The sequence below is a fragment of the Melospiza melodia genome, chromosome Z (assembly GCF_035770615.1).
Source record: "Melospiza melodia melodia isolate bMelMel2 chromosome Z, bMelMel2.pri, whole genome shotgun sequence".
In the NCBI taxonomy this organism is placed as follows: Eukaryota; Metazoa; Chordata; class Aves; order Passeriformes; family Passerellidae; genus Melospiza; species Melospiza melodia.
Window position 1 is genome coordinate 2,249,647 of NC_086226.1, and position 15,836 is coordinate 2,265,482.

The 15,836-nt window shown below is 43.8% G+C and overlaps 1 protein-coding gene across 1 annotated transcript in view; it reads left to right on the top strand.

The window, feature by feature from the left end:
* Nucleotides 1-15,836, top strand: part of LOXHD1 (lipoxygenase homology PLAT domains 1) — a 152,005-nt gene that overhangs the window by 74,646 nt on the left and 61,523 nt on the right. The window contains exons 19-26 of the mRNA XM_063180704.1: nt 2,061-2,349; nt 2,871-3,025; nt 4,401-4,534; nt 5,427-5,575; nt 6,766-6,870; nt 7,591-7,719; nt 8,472-8,636; nt 12,985-13,166. Coding sequence (XP_063036774.1) covers nt 2,061-2,349; nt 2,871-3,025; nt 4,401-4,534; nt 5,427-5,575; nt 6,766-6,870; nt 7,591-7,719; nt 8,472-8,636; nt 12,985-13,166 — 1,308 coding nt within the window. The remainder of the gene's footprint in view (nt 1-2,060; nt 2,350-2,870; nt 3,026-4,400; nt 4,535-5,426; nt 5,576-6,765; nt 6,871-7,590; nt 7,720-8,471; nt 8,637-12,984; nt 13,167-15,836) is intronic.

Sequence of the window (15,836 nt, forward strand, 5' to 3'; positions counted from 1 at the left end):
GCAGAGCCCACACCTCTTTCTGAGCAGCCCAGCAGCAAAGGGAGTGTTTAGAGGGGTGAGGAACCTCCAACTTAACTCTAGGGAGTGAGCCAGGACTTGGATAATCCAGCAAGATAATCCTGGGTTGATGAGGCTGCCCAGCAAGCATGGATCACAACATGGTCAGGATCCTCTCCTTCGGGACCAATGTTCCCTTCTGCCTAGAGGAACCACAGTTTGCAGGACAGGAATGGCCCTAGCACCTGCCCTGATGTGGGATCAGAGCAAAGACAGCGTGCTCTGTCAGAGCCACATCCTTCTGTGGGGAAGGACAGACCAACTTCTGGACAGTGAAGCAGGGAGTGCAGGTGGGAGCAGGATTTAAGGCACATCTGCCACATGTGCTCATAGCAGTGCCAAAGTATTCCTGAGAATTTGCAGCCCCACAGAGGCTGGATCCACCTCAGCACAGTTAAGCTTGCAGCTAATTGCTGAAGCTGCCCTGAATCATCAAGACTGGGATATCCTTCCTGCTGTCAGGGGCCAAATGGAGGTGCCTTTGTCCACAGTTTCACCAGTTTTATACTGTGTGTTTTGAGATCAGTTCACCTCCTCCTGCATCATTTTCTTGCTTTACCGAATGGAGTTACTGATGTTTATCTATTTTTAATGAGTTTTTGGGGATTTGAAATGAATAGTACCTTATAAATGTTTGCTTTTTCAAAACTCTCTATAATTTTAAAATTAGGTTTCTCTGATTTTAAAGGAAATAAGCTTTCTAAAATTTATGAGTAAGAGCTATTAGCCAATATAAGATTTATAATAAAGCCATATGTACAGTGTTCTGTTTACATAGCTTTGCTTATATCCTCTCTCTGATATTTATTGCCAGATTTGAAAATTATGCCCATTTCTGTGATTTTTTTTTATAAGCATACAAGGCAGAAGCTCTAGAGCATTAATAAATAGATCGTCTATCTCTTTCACTATATGAATGTTTACAAAAAGACACAGGCAAAAATAAGATTCTGTGAGCTACGTGATAATAGGAAATGCCATCAGTCATGGACAAGGCATGCAGGATGATTACAGTAAATCTAAGAGTAAATCCGTGTTAGGATAGATACATTCTTTATGTCAGGACAGCAGGATCAATTTCAGTTTTCTGATAAGCATCTTGTGTGCAATTGATTTTGTTTTAATCTACAAAACGCTTCTAGACTAAAACCTTACATGCCAAGTGCCAGATTTCAGCCTGAAGCAAATGTTTGCAAGTTTTATAACATAAACACTGCATAACAGCATAAGCAATCATCAGAAACAAGTCATGGGCTGTTGAAGGATTGTGTGGAGTAAGATCTTCTATCCAACTTCATTAGGTAGTAATCCAGACAGATAATCTAAACCAAGAAGGTTTTGTGTCTGCTGTGCTGACTGGAGGGATGTAAATCTTCTTACTGATCAGCCTTCTGCCACTGAAGCACTGTAACCACCAGTGATTGTATCCTCTCTGCTCACCAGAACAGTGAGGAAATACTTCTCTAATTTTGCAGATGAGAAGGAGGGAGAAGGGCTCTCCAAACCCACAGTCTGTGTCAGAGATCGTGTTAAATGAGTTAACTGCCTTTTCACTACACCATTATTGCTTCTTGCTGGGTTCATATCCTGTGCTGAGTATGAAAGGCATCTTATTATTAATTTTCAAAATGCCTCATGTGCTGAGAATCTGTAGAAACCTGGTGTGGTATTATCACATATTCATCTTTAGCGACAACACGGAGACAATACAGGTAAGGAGAGCAATGAGGAAGTAGGGAGCCCAATAAATATGGATTTAGCTCCTCCCCTCACCATGGCTGCTCTGAATGTCTTCAGCTTAATCTGCTCAGATGAGATTTGTTGATGGGAAGTATGAAAGAGTAAAGCAGGATGGAAAGTGTAAACTTGCATTAGGAAATTGATTTTGTTCCTGCTTAGATATTTTGTGTGACGGAGGCCGTGCTTCTCCTTTTTAAGAACGCGCTTTATGAAATTAAGATTGTCTTCTATCCCTCTGGGTGCTGACTTTCCCTGGGTGGCAGAGAGAGGCTGCAGATGTTGGCAAGATTTACAAGATCCGCATAGGCCACGACGGGACAGGCATTGGGGACGGCTGGTTCCTGGAGAGCGTCACGCTGAAGCGCCTGGCCGCCAAAACAAAGGACTCTGATGAAGACACAAAGAAGAAGTCTGATGTGGAGAATGAGGAGACCAAGGAGGGAGAAGGAATGGATGTCTATACGTTTGTGGCACACCGCTGGCTGGCTAAGGACGAAGGGGATAAGGAGCTCGTGGTGGAGCTGGTGCCTGATGGAGAATCTGACCTGGAGGGTAAATAAATACCACAGGAAATCTGTAAGAGTGTCTGTGGGTGTGTGTGGGTGTGTGTATCCATCCAGCCTCTCCATGAAGGATGATAACCACATCTGGCAGAACCATTTATCCCCCAAAACAACCCCGCTGCCCCAGGCATGCCCTGGGTCTGTGGTGGGTCAAGCTAGGGAGGAAGAGGATGGTGGGTAAACTAAGGCAGAGCACGGAGGAGACAGCCTGAAATTGGAATATCCTAAAGGACTTCCACAGGATTCATCAAAGGTCATCTGGATCAACAGTCCCAGAAGGTCCCACTGCAACTGAGGGTTTAGCAAGATGTAACTGCTGTTATGGCCAAGGAGAGGGGCTGGAGGAAGGCAGAGCTGCTCATGTTTTAATATAGATGCCAACAAACTTCAGGCAAACTCTTTCTGTGCTGGCATTTCAGGGGTTACATACTTTTGTGGTGAGCCACAGGTTTGATGAAATACGGCCATTTCAGGGGTCCTTCTGACCTGCCTTTGCTATTTTACTTGCAGAAAATACGTATGAAGTCCGCGTCCTCACTGGGACTGTGTGGGGGGCTGGGACGGATGCTAATGTCTTCCTGAGCATCTATGGCATGGAAAGAGGAGACACGGGTGAGCGCCAGCTGAAAAGGTCAAATAACCTCAACAAGTTTGAGAAAGGACAGGTAATGCATGAACTCCACTCGCTCAAGCGAGAAGGAGCCTGGCAGGGCTCTGTCGGTTGATGTGCTGGCCGTTCAATACACTTTCTTCTCACTTCTTTCAAAAATGCTTTATTTCTGAAATGTATTATATAAAGGAAAATGCCTCAAAACATTTTACAGGGGAGATTCATTTGAATAATAAGCTGAACACCAATTCCATGTTGGAGCCACTTTCTGCGTCTGCTTCCTGTAAGCATTCTGGTAATAATGCCTCCTTTCAGGAATACTTAAAACTTACAAACTTTGAATTAATGTTGAAGAGTATTTTTGGGGAAGTTCAAGCATGTAGATATTTAGATGCAAAAACTATTCTAAATGTTCTACCCAACCAGCCAGGGAATAAAAGCAATATTACACAGTGTGCTGTAATTACATTATAATCCAATCCAATTAAACATCATCTCTTGTATGTTGAGTATTTGCTATAAAATGTTTATGAACAATTAACAAAAATCTACTGTTATAGCCAGGAGTTTTTCAAGGAGTAATTCTGAAGAACAAAAAATTATAGAAACAAAAAACAGCTGTGGAAAACTTGCAACCACAAAAAAAAGAGCCCTAAGGTTGTTAAATAAGCTGTTAGCTGTGATTTATGAGCTTGGCACTGGTGAAACTGCAACCTGCACATGGTTCTTCATTCAGTGGGAAGAGCTCCAAGCTGCAAATGTAATGCTCCTTACTCTGGGGAGTACAAACCCAAAGTCTACCAACATATTAATCACATTAAGATGTTTAAACTGTTATGATAACAAGGGCCATCCTGTCACACTAACACAGTTAATAAATAATCCTCTTGGTTGTGGTAAATGACAAAAGGAAGAAATTCTGAAATATTTGAAATAAAGCATATGGGCTGTATTTTGGCGCTGTCCCATGCAGAGCCAGGAGTTGGACTCAGTTGGACAAGTGATCCTTGTGGATCCCTTCCAACTGTGGATATTGGAAGATTCTACACAGAGGTGAGCAGGAGCATTTCCATGGAGTCAACATGGTTTTTGTCCGGTTCCAGATTCAATCTGTGGGAAAATGCTAAGCCTGAAAGTAATGATATTTAGCAGAGAGGTGTTAAACTTACAGGAAGCTGAAAATGGGATGAGGTAAAGAGAGGAATGAAGGGGAGAGCAGCTCCAGGGCTGTTACTGCCTTGTAGGAGCCAAACATGAGTGTGTTAATGGGAGACCTCAGAGCTCTGTAGTTATTTTCGTACACCCACACAAAGAGTACAAAGAGAACTTACAAATAGCTATGTTTTAATGGCAAAAAGGATGATTACCCTTGGCCATTTCTTTCCTCCTTTCTTGGAAACACAGTCATTTGCCTCTTGCCTCCTGTGCAGGTAGACGTGTTCACCATCAAAGCCATCGACCTGGGCGAGCTGAAGAAGCTGCGGATCCGCCACGATAACACTGGTACCAGACCCAGCTGGTTCCTGGAGAGGGTGGAGATTACTGACCTCAAGGAGAGCACCACGTGAGGAGCCTGTTGTGCCCTTTCCATGGGGTTGGAAAAGGGGCTGTGTTCTCAGGGGCCTGCAGAGCCATGGGGAGGCAGAGGAGATGCAGGAGGGCCTTGTTGGAGCTCCTCAGGGAATCGCCATCCTTTGGGAGCCTGGGCCCAGAGTGTGGGGCCATTCTGGGGTCCCCATGGCGGGGTTTGCTGTCCCAGCACCTCTGTAATTTGGGGACCAGCAGTGTTTGGAAGGCGGCCTCAGCTTTTTTCTGTTTCTCCTCATGGGACGGGCTCATCTCTCCCTCCTGGAGCAGAGGCTCCACTCAAGCTTTTCCCTTCTAGGCCTCACTTTGGAAGTCTCTGAGTTTTGTTTGCCCTTTCTACTTAATGCAAAGATCTGGGCCAAAAGCAAATTCTGATCTAAGCAAACTCTCATGATTTCCACAGACAGCTGGATGAGCAAAGAACGGGCTGTTCAAAACATGAAATATAGGCTTGCCTTCGAGCTGGAACTTGCTGGAAATCACACGCTTAAAAATTGCACAATGCTCTGATGGGTGGGACCACTCTTCAGGACAAGATGGGTTCAGTCTTCATAAACATAAAATGCCTGGGAGTCTGGAGGTCCTTCAAGTTACTGAACTCTTTCTGGGAGTGAAATTAAAATGAATCAACCATGTGGGGCTGGCAGCCCAGAAACAGCACTTAGCAGTATGTGCTCCCTAACCTATTTATGGATTCAGCTCCCACAACACCAGATCTCAAGGATGAAAACATATATATTGCTCAGCCTTGAGTAATCTTGTCGGGGTTTTTTGTTTTTTCCTTCAAGTAGCCTCTGATGTGTGCTTGTTTATATTTTTAAAACCTGTGAAGTCCTGTGTAAGCACCGGGTGCTGCTGTCATTTTGTAGGTATTACTTTCCATGCCAGCGGTGGTTGGCAGTGGAGGAAGATGACGGTCAGATTGCCAGGGAGCTGGTCCCAGTGGATGAAGCATTTGTAAAGAAAGATTCGGAAAATGAGGGCCAGTCCCCTGCAACTTTGGGCCTGGAACAGAAAGGTGCAATGTATATGTTGGCCTTGAATTTCTTCCAGTGTGGGGTTGGAAAGAAACCAGGTTATTAGTGCTGCTGAGGGCATTAGCAGTGAGCAGTAGCAGTTACGCACTGTGCTGGCAGTAATTTTGCCCCAAAATGAAATTTTCAGTCTTGAATGAAGTGTCAAGTGTGTGTCAGACTGTGAGGAGTGGACCCTCCTCATTTTTAGTTGCTTTAATCATCTTGCAAGATTGGACCCCAAGTGACAAAGCTTGGAAGATGGGTAATAGGTTCCGTCCTTGTTTTTGAACTGAAATGCATATTGGTTGCTAATATCTAAGGAATAAATCTCATTTATTTCACATCATGGACTGTAATGGTTAAATGTTCCAACATAAAACTGAGCAGAGAGGAAACATACCCAGAGAAAGAGAAGGGACCCAAATTTGTCTCATTCTCCATCTTGCTGCTTGTGTCTGTTGTCCTCCAAAACAACTTTGCCTCATTTGTATATAAATTTGCATTGTAACCACAGAGCAGTGACATATTCCTGGGTCACTGAGACACACTCAGCAAGCTGCTGAGTGCCCAATATTTTAACTTTTTTCTTTTGGAAAGATATGTCCAGCTAGGGAGGAAACATTCCATTTTGGAAATCTTGAGGTTATAGCAGCTGAGTGAGCACCATATTAGACTTTTCCATGAGATTTTTTTATTAGTTTACTTTCTAGATGATGGTGCAGTAGAAACATCCCTACTAATGCTGTTCTGAAAGGTGTTCTTGTGAATATGAACTGTATATGTCAATGTACACACTTTCCAGTATGTGTTATATGCACATGTATTATTTGATGCAAATGAAATAAAGGGGGGGGGGGGGGGTACGTGGATTTTTTAATTGAAATATTGCAGTCAGAGGCAGCTTTGAAGAGGGTTAGAGGTTCCCAGGAAGCAAATGGGAAGGCTTGAGCACATTTCTTATCTGTAGATATGCAGGCAATGTGCTGAGTGACTGGGGCAGTAGAAAATTCTGGAACCAGACAACCCAACTCACCTCAAGGACTACCAGAGCATAGGACAGGAATTAGAGATTACAGCATGGCTGTGATCAGTCAAAACAAAACTCAAACCAAGCATACATTTATGCAAGGAAGAGTAGAGTTAACTCCTGGCTGGACATCACACTCTTAAATTAAGATATTTTATCTGGCAGCTAAATCCACTACATACTCAGTGAAAGTGAAAACGGGGGACAAGAAGAATGCTGGGACAGATGCCAACGTTTTCATCATACTGTATGGAAGTAAAGATGATACAGGTATGGCTTCAAATGATGGTAAAGGAAAGCAGCTCTCTGTCTGACACCTGAAAAGACAGGTCATGGTTTCTTTTCATTTCCCCAATACCCATTTCTCACTCCTTTTAGAGTGACTGTGTTCTCGCAGTCGGTGCTCACGTCGTGGTAACTTGGAGCACAGCACCAGCTGCTGTAAATCACTGCCAAGCTTTGCGATGCTGATTTGCACCAGCTGCTGGTCTAAAGGTTTTAATTTCAATTATAGAAACAGCACAGTTGACTGGGACTACATTATTGAGCAGTGAATGCACTGGATGATTTGCTTTCCTCAGCAATGAATCAGCATGCTCCTGAAACCCAACCCTCCTCTGCCTCTTTGAGTGGCCCAGAAGTATTTAATCAGCTGATGAGCAAATCCTCTTGGAAGCAGCTGAGCTGTGTGTGCAGCGGCTGGGATGCCTGTGAGAGTGACAGGGAACTGATGGGTAGCACTGATTTCTTTAGCTGCGAGCACAGCACGACAACATCGTCCCTGTTGCACTGCCAGAGGATCATTCAAGGGAGGAATTCTGTATATTTTGGGTGTTGATACAGACTTGGGCTCAGAGGGAGGGACAAAGCTCAGATCTTGAGATGAAAAGCCAATTTTTGCATTTCAGCCCCTTCCCTCGTCCCACTGTTGACATTCCCAGAGGATTTGTTTCACATGCTGAACAATGTCCTTTTGCATCGCCACAACAGGGATAGTCAGCCTAAAGGCCTCAAAGTTTAACAAGAACAAATTTGAGCGTGGGAAGGTAGATGAGTTTACAGTGGAGTCTGTGGACATTGGAGACCTGAAAAAAATCAAGATAGGCCATGACAATAAAGGTAAGATAATCTGCACTGTAATGCAGTGTTTCTAGTGCACAGAGTGCATTGCTGTATAAAATAACCTGCCTCCAAGACCCCAAACGCAATTTACCTTTTGGTGACAGATCCTTGCTGTCACTTTGGCTGCTGCTGCTACTAACTTTGCTGCTGATTCCATTCCCCTGTGACATTAGGAGCTCAGTGGTGCCAACTTGCAGCTTTGCATCCTCTCCCTCTGCAAGTCTTTATAGTTCTGCAGCCACATCTTTAGTGAGATTTCACAGATACCACCACCAACCCCCCCCTTTTTTTTTTTTTTTTTGCATGGGACCCATAGGCTTGTTTCACTTCTTTATTATGTTCTTGGTGGTATTTTGATCATAAAGTCTTGGCTGCTTTTTAGACAGAATTCTGTGTATCTGCTACAAACAAGGAAGGCAGTGGAGCTATGCATGGATCTCTTCCCCTATGCGTCATTAAATGACAGGTTTATTGATAACTGCTCTGTATTATTACAGAGGCCAATTGATAAAAGTGATGCAGTAATTAGCATTTCCACGTGCACATCTTTAGCCTGACACTTATAGAAATGTGAAGCATTTTACCTCAATCCTGGGCAATTTCATCCAATGATCTTTAAGCCATATATTCTACATTCCCTTTGGCAAGAGACAGAAAGATTTATTTCTTGGCGGTCTGGCGTGCAGTGATTTATTTGCTGTTGTCTGCAAAGGCTTGGTGGGTTATTCACTGTTATCTTTGCACCACAGGTAATTCAACTGGCTGGTTTCTGGAATGGGTCGAGATTGATGCCCCATCCCTGGGACAGTGCCTCAAGTTTCCCTGTGGCCGCTGGCTGGATAAATCTGAGGATGATGGAGCCGTTGAGAGAATCATCTTCCCTGCAGAACTGCAGACAGTGGAGTACATCCCATGTGAGCAGAATGCCATTTCCCCAGGATACACCTGTCATTACAGAAGATTAAAATCTCACTATCTCATGCAGTTTTATAGGTTTCACCTCTCCCTCGAACTGGCTTTGGGAAATTTAAAAGTAGATCTCATGCCAGCTATTCAAATTACTACAAGAAGGTTCCACTGGGTGCTCTAGATTAACATTTACTGCGTTTGCCAAATCAGAGAATAATCAGAAGTCATGTGGATGTGGATGATTGTCTTTTTCTTCCTATTTCCCCATCCCCTCCAAGTCCTCTGCTCATTCCAAGCTGTCTTTCTTGTCTCCAGTTTCCCTTTGATCTTGCTCCATTCTAATATTGCCATTTCTGGTGCCAAAGCAGACACTGTGGTCTTGCTTCCAAGTCTCAGTTCTTCCAGTGCCTTTGGCATTGCACACTCTTCTCTTGCTGAAAGACCCTCTTCCAGAGTTTCTTTAGTGTGGTGCTTTTCTAAAAGTGTTGCACCAGTCTGCCTTTTTTAGCGTTCTCCAATTTTTCCTTACTCTTCACTCCCCTCCAAATTAATTTTTTGGGTAAACACTACCCCTACTCAGCTCCTTCTAAGTATAAACTCAAGTCTGCTATGGCAACTCAAACTCTTTAGTTCTGGAAACTTCTTTTCCTGCTTGCAGAATACTGAGTATCAGACACCATGGTTTTCTTGAAATAAATGAAATATTTTGCCTACTTTTTAGCCCTCTCCCTTCTCATTGCTTCCCTTTCTTAAGCATCTTTGACAGTGTGCAGAGTTCAGCCCTGGGACTGTATTTGACTTGTCCCTCTCTGATCTGCTTAATTTCAAGTGGCTGATGAATTTTGCTTACTGTCAGGGTACTGTCAGAACTGCCTTTTCCTAACATTGGGTTGGATGCCACAATGATGAGGGATGAGGTCTGACACCTAGGAGTTGATTGCCTGACAGGTTCTTCCCTGGTCATTCACAAGAAGAGCTAAAAAATTTCACACCGCGGCAGTTTCCCCTCTCATCCCCAGTGTATGCACTGAAGGTATCAAAAGGCTTATTGCCTGCAGTTCTTTATTTAGATATCAAAATTTAGAGCTGCCCAAACTCCCTTTCTCTGCCTCAGTTTCCTTTTTCACAAGTAGTTGTAGGAATAACCACAAGGAAGGCCATCAGCTGTTTTGCCTCCTTCTTTTTTGCTATGAAGACAGAGATTCATGTTGAAGGTCCCTCCCATGTTCAGATCCCTGCAGCCTGTAAGTTGAAATAATTTCTTCTCTGAAGATCTGCCATTGTCATGTCTTTGTGCTTCACCTATTCTTTGATCAAGGTATTTTTATTTCTCGTGTCTAACCTTCTTTATCCAAACTCTCTGGAGCAGAAGAAAGGGTTCCCTTTGCTCCCTTCTGCACTTTTGTCAGTCCAATGGAAGACAAAGTAAATTCACAGAATTGAAAGGGACCTTAAAAATCATCCAGTGCCACCCCATGCCATGAGCAGGGACAACTTCCACCATCCCAGGCTGCTCCCAGCCCCATCCAGCCTGGCCTGGGACACTGCCAGGGATCCAGGGGCAGCCACAGCTGCTCTGGGCACCCTGGGCCAGGGCCTGCCCACCCTCCCAGCCAGCAATTCCTAATTCCCAATGTGCCAGAATCTGTGCCTGCCCTCTGGCAGTGGGAGCCATTGCCTGGGTGCTGTCCCTGCCTGCCTTGTCCCCAGGGGCTGTGCAGCTCTCCTGGAGCCCCTGGAGGCCCTGGCAGGGGCTCTGAGGTGTCCCTGGAGCTTCTCTGGTGCAGCTGAACAGCCCCAGCTGTGCCAGGCTGGCTCCAGAGCTCAAGCTCTTGGAGCATCTCCATCGTCTCCTCTGGACTCCCTCCAGCAGCTCCATGTCCTCTTTAAGCTGGGCACCCTAGAGCTGGATGCAGTATTCCATTTCGTTGTATCAGAAAAAATAAACTGATTAATAGATGAAGTGATACCTTTTACAGGAGTGACTGTACCTCAGAGACTCAATACATGCATCCCTTCTGTTTTTTCCATGTTATCCCAATCAATACATATTTTGATGCAGATGTTGACTATATAATTTATTAATACTGAATATTTTAATGATGTAGGAGCTTCTGGCATGCTGTGCCTTTGAGCACATAGTTCGTGTTATCCTGATTTTTGTCAGCAGTCCACATCCAGCCTTTGGAAGCAGTCAGGACTCTCTGGCAAACATTTTGCACCAGGCCCGCTGTCAGCTTAGGCTTTTTCACCATTTGAACCATCCCCACTGTGCTGTTTACTACATTCTGGTTTCCTAGCAATTAACCTATGGGTTTCAGTTTGCCAGAGGTAACTAAACTGGCTTGATTTGTTTTATGATGACTCGTGCCAGAATTGTTTCACGATGAAAACATGTCATCCACAGTCCAATTAAAATCATCCCTGTGGGGATACAGCTTTAAAAGTGCCATGTAAATGAATTGGGCATCTGACAGCTGAAAGTTGTGCTGTTGGTGACCTTGTTAGGGCGCTGCTTTGCTGATTCAGTTCTAAGCTGATGTTAATATTCAAGCAACAAGAGCAAGTGCTACAGCCTTCAGCAGAGAGGATAATTTTTAATTCATAATGCATAGTGTGTGATTTTTGGTATGCAGGATTTTTTTCCCCCTCTTCTTACATTCTGGAGAAACTATTCCAGTTTACTTGCAGCACAGCACAGCAAATTTCATTGGGTTGGGCAGGAAGAATATTGAGTATCTCCAGGCTGACTCTCTGTAGAAGAAAACTTCTTCATCTGTGGCCTCCTGAGAGCTGTATTTAGAGAGCCTGAGCTTTTAATGGATGATTAGTGTCTTATATGGATAATCAGAGTTACTCCAACAGTAATAGAGGTGGTACTGAGAGATTTCTCCCTACCCTAACAGAGATGCTGACTCTGAAACACAGTGCAAGCTGCTGTAATGTAAAGATCAAAAACTACTGAAGATGTGGCAGAGTAGGAGGGTGAGAATGACAAGCTGACAAGACTGTAGTGAGGGATGGGAAAGAATGGAAGTTTTTTAGAGATGCATGGGAGAGAGATGGCCAGGAGCATATCGTGGCGTGGCAGAATCCTGGTGTTGAAGGCTGTGCCTGTGGGTAGTGGGACTGAGGGAAAGCCTCTTCCTGAGGCAGGAGAGGTCCCTGCAGAGCTGTTCAGTGATGCCCAAGCCTTATCTGGTGCTTTGATTTCAGAAAGGATTTAAAGGAGTTTGGGACAGGACACAGTTTGGGACAGGATACAGTTTGGCACACCTGACACCACATGTGCTCGTGACAGTGGAATGTCTGAATTGCCATCATGGTTATTTGATCATGGATTTGGGGAGTGATCCAGCTAATCCCAAGGAAAGTGCCTTCGTTCCTTGATTAAGTGTTTCTGCACTTTATTGACTTTATTGCTGACATCTGGAGATGCACACACCTTGATGAGCAGGCATCTAAACCTGTTTCTTACTCTGTGAGCTGAACACCATCTCACCTTGAAAACTGAGGATATATTCAGCAAGCCCATAGCAGAGCCAGGAGCAGAGCCCCTGTTCCCATATCCCTGGGTCAGCCTCATTCCTGAGCAAGTCTGAGTCATACTCCAGCAGGACTCAGGACTGAGAAGCTGTGAAGGTAGAATAGAACAAAAGGAGGCAGCACATCCTGAGGTCATGGGACATTCTGGAGAAACTACAGGAAAAGAATAGGGGAGTATTTATGGTCTTGAACATTACTGTTCTGCATTCACCATGGTTCTGAGTTGTAATTTAACCTGTTTGACTCAGAGTTTCAGGGAGGGTGGTACCAAGTGAAAAATGGAACAGAGGAATTATTAACTTTCTTGTGATGGATTTTTGTCATGTGTTTAGTAATGGAAATATTCGGACTTTTTTATCAATAAGACTATCCTGAATATTTTTCACTGCCTCCAGTTGTCTTAACTTCATCCATCTTCTTAAATGCTCGACAATTTGCAAATTCATGTTTTGCTTTAACTCTTGAGCTGTTGAAATAAATCTTGTTTCAGTAACTTTGGATGGCAAGTATACTGAATGTCGTATGATTAACCTAAAAACTCATTACATCAACTCAAATCAAGGTCAATTTGCTTTATAAAGAAAAGGAATTTCCTTATGAAAGGGAATTCCTTTGTATTCTCATAGGACGGACCAACTTGATAATTTAACTGACCGCAAGTGTATGATTGGTACCCTCTCCTCTTTCACTGTTGAGATTTATAACTCATTTTTTGTTTCACTAATTTTTTTTTTCCTTAGGGGCATTGCTGTGCTGGCTTCTAACTCCTTTTGGCTTGTTTCTGTTTTTTGTCATTTCCTAAACCAGTTGTTCCTTACGAGATCACAGTGTACACCAGTGATATTTTTGGAGCTGGCACGGATGCAGATGTCTTCATTGTTCTTTATGGAAGTGATGGGATTTGCACTCAGCAAAAATCCCTGTGCCTCAACAAGAGAGAGCAAAGGATGTATTTTGAAAGGAATTCAGTGAATCAGTTCATCGTGGAGGTAAGATTGAAGCATGGGGGGCATTGGGGAACATGCAGCGGTCAGCAATAGATACCCTTAGTCCTCTCTATTCTTGTACTGTGAAACCATCAAATTTATCTAATCAACAGAAAGTGCTTTAATAATGCCTGAGATGAGTCTTGCAAAGATATGGGAGGTCACAAAATGAGGAAGGTCATGTCAGCCCCTGCCTCTTCCTCCTCCTCACCTCCATTGGCACCAAGGATGAGTTTCCAGGCTCAGGAAGGGCCAGAGGTCATTTCCAAAGTGACAGTGAGAGTGGAAATCCTGACCAGGATGTGTCACCACTGCTCTGCTCCTCACTGGACTCACCCAGCTCAGTCTCTGCTGCTCTGCTCTGGGCTGGGGCAGCCTCACCTCGAGTGCTGAGGGCACTTTTGGGTGCCACAATATAAAAAAAGTCATTAAACTGTTAGAGAGCATCCAAAGAAAGCCACAGGGAGGTGATGGGCCTTGAGGAGAAGCTGTGTGAGGAGCAGCTGAGGGCACTGGGTCTGCTTAGCTGGAGGAGACTGAAGGGAGAAACCACCACAATTCCAGCATCCTCATGAGGGGAAGAGGAAGGGCAGACACTGATCCCTGCACTCTCATGGGCAGACAGGATTGAGGAAACAGCATGAAGGGGAAGTTTAGGTTGGGTATCAGGGAAAGGCTCTTCCCCAGAGGGTGCTGGCCCTGCCCAGGCTCCCCAGGGATGGGCACAGCCCCGAGGCTGCCAGAGCTCCAGGAGCCTTTGGACAGCGCTGCCAGGGATGACCAGGGTGGGATTGTTGGGGGTCTGTGCAGGGCAGGAGCTGGGCTGGGTGATCCTTGGGGGTCCCTATGATTCTGTGATTCTCTTGCAGTTTGCAATACTTAAAAGTATAATGCTTTTCATTCTGTATCCTCAGGCAGAGAAATCATTTCTTTGCTGTAGACAATGTGATTTTTGAATACCCGGGCTAACTTTTTGAAAGATCTCACCAAGTATTTCCTGAAGTGTTTGCACAACTGTATGCAAATAGTAAACCAGTGCACATCAAAGAGTGAGTTCATTTACATCCAGTTTTAAGCAATTCCTATTCACAGTATATTCCTATTGCTGAGGATTTGTAAGAGGCAAAAAACACAGCCAGACCTGCTCTGGCTTATCCTGTTGATGCTGCTCCATGCCCTTCCCTTCCCTTCTTCCTTGCTACAGCACCAACACTGACTTCACAGAGGCTTTTACATCTTCTCTCTATTTTGAGTCTGGTTTGTTTTTGTAATTGAAGGGAAATTTTAAACCAATTCTTAAAATACTTGCAGCCCACATTGTTGTTGCATGTCATGAATCATAAAATAAATCCCCAGTGTGATTCCTTTAAAACAAAGAATAAGACTTATTTCGGTGGAGTTTCCACACAATTTTTCATAGTAGACATTGCATTAATCCACAGGTATAAATCTTAAACCGAGTGTTCTGCTTAAGTCTTTATTACATAAGATTTATTTCAATTTTGGTGGAATCTGAAGCATCAGTACTTTTCTTAGATTAAGTGAGAGAAAATGCAGTGTGTTCTACCAATTTATAACATCACATTAACCTGTCCCCAAACTTCATTCTCAGTTCACCAGTTCCTCTTTCTGCAGGAGATGGGAACAAAGCAAAATATATTTTTCTTTCACCTGCTTGTGTAGGGCCATAATTTGGAGTTCAACAGACCTTGAAAACAATTTGGGGGGTTTCAGAAAACACAAACTGGGAATTGTCTGTTTGCTTTGTGGTTCTACCTCCCTCTATCATTTTGTATTTTGCAAAAGAGGCACAAAAGATTAGAGACTGCTCTTTGCTATGCTTCCAAGTGATGATTTGCTGGAGATGCCTGGAGCAGGGCAAAGCCCACTTCTTCTTTAACATGGATCTTGACTGCTCAAGCATCATTTTATTGCTACCTATTGATTAAAAGTCTCAGTGAAAGATGAGTATTTGGACAGGACAAAAGAGGGAAAATAATTTTTCCCTAACGCATACTTGTATGTATGTGTGTGAGTTTTAGAAATGAGTTTGGATAGTTTAATTATTTTGTGGTGAATCTTATGCTGTCTGAAGTTGGAGCAGGGCTGCTGGAGTCAAACCCAGTTTGTTCAGAGTGTGGATTCCTTGGGTAGTGCAGACCCACTGACCTATGGAGCCTTCTAAAACTATTGCTGTCTTTGCTTCTGTATGGCTGGGGAGAGAAGGGAGCAGTCTCCAGTGGTGCAAATGGATATGCTCCATTTTCTATCCAATAAAATCAGACTCTGAGGCCCCAAGGACAGAAGGACAGCTCAGTGTTCTACATGCAAAGGTCTGAAGCCAGCCTTGGGTATTTGAAGGCCAGCTACACAAAAGTTTGCACAGGAATAACCAAAAGCTAATACTTAGGAGCAAATTTCAATTTTTTCTGTTCAAGCCTTTGAAAGGGAAGTGAGTTAAAAGTAATGCACTAGTAACAAATTACTCAATTAATAAGGTGAGGCATAAAAACCCAGTAGCAACTTTGTAAGGTAATCATCCTGTTGGCTTTCTCAGAATGACATTGGATTCTGTGGCAGAAGAGGAGATAATATAAAATGCCAGGCTGTTTGTATAGAACTTTAACCTCAAAGTTATTCTTCCAGTTTTAAGAGAGTTCACACAAGTGTTTA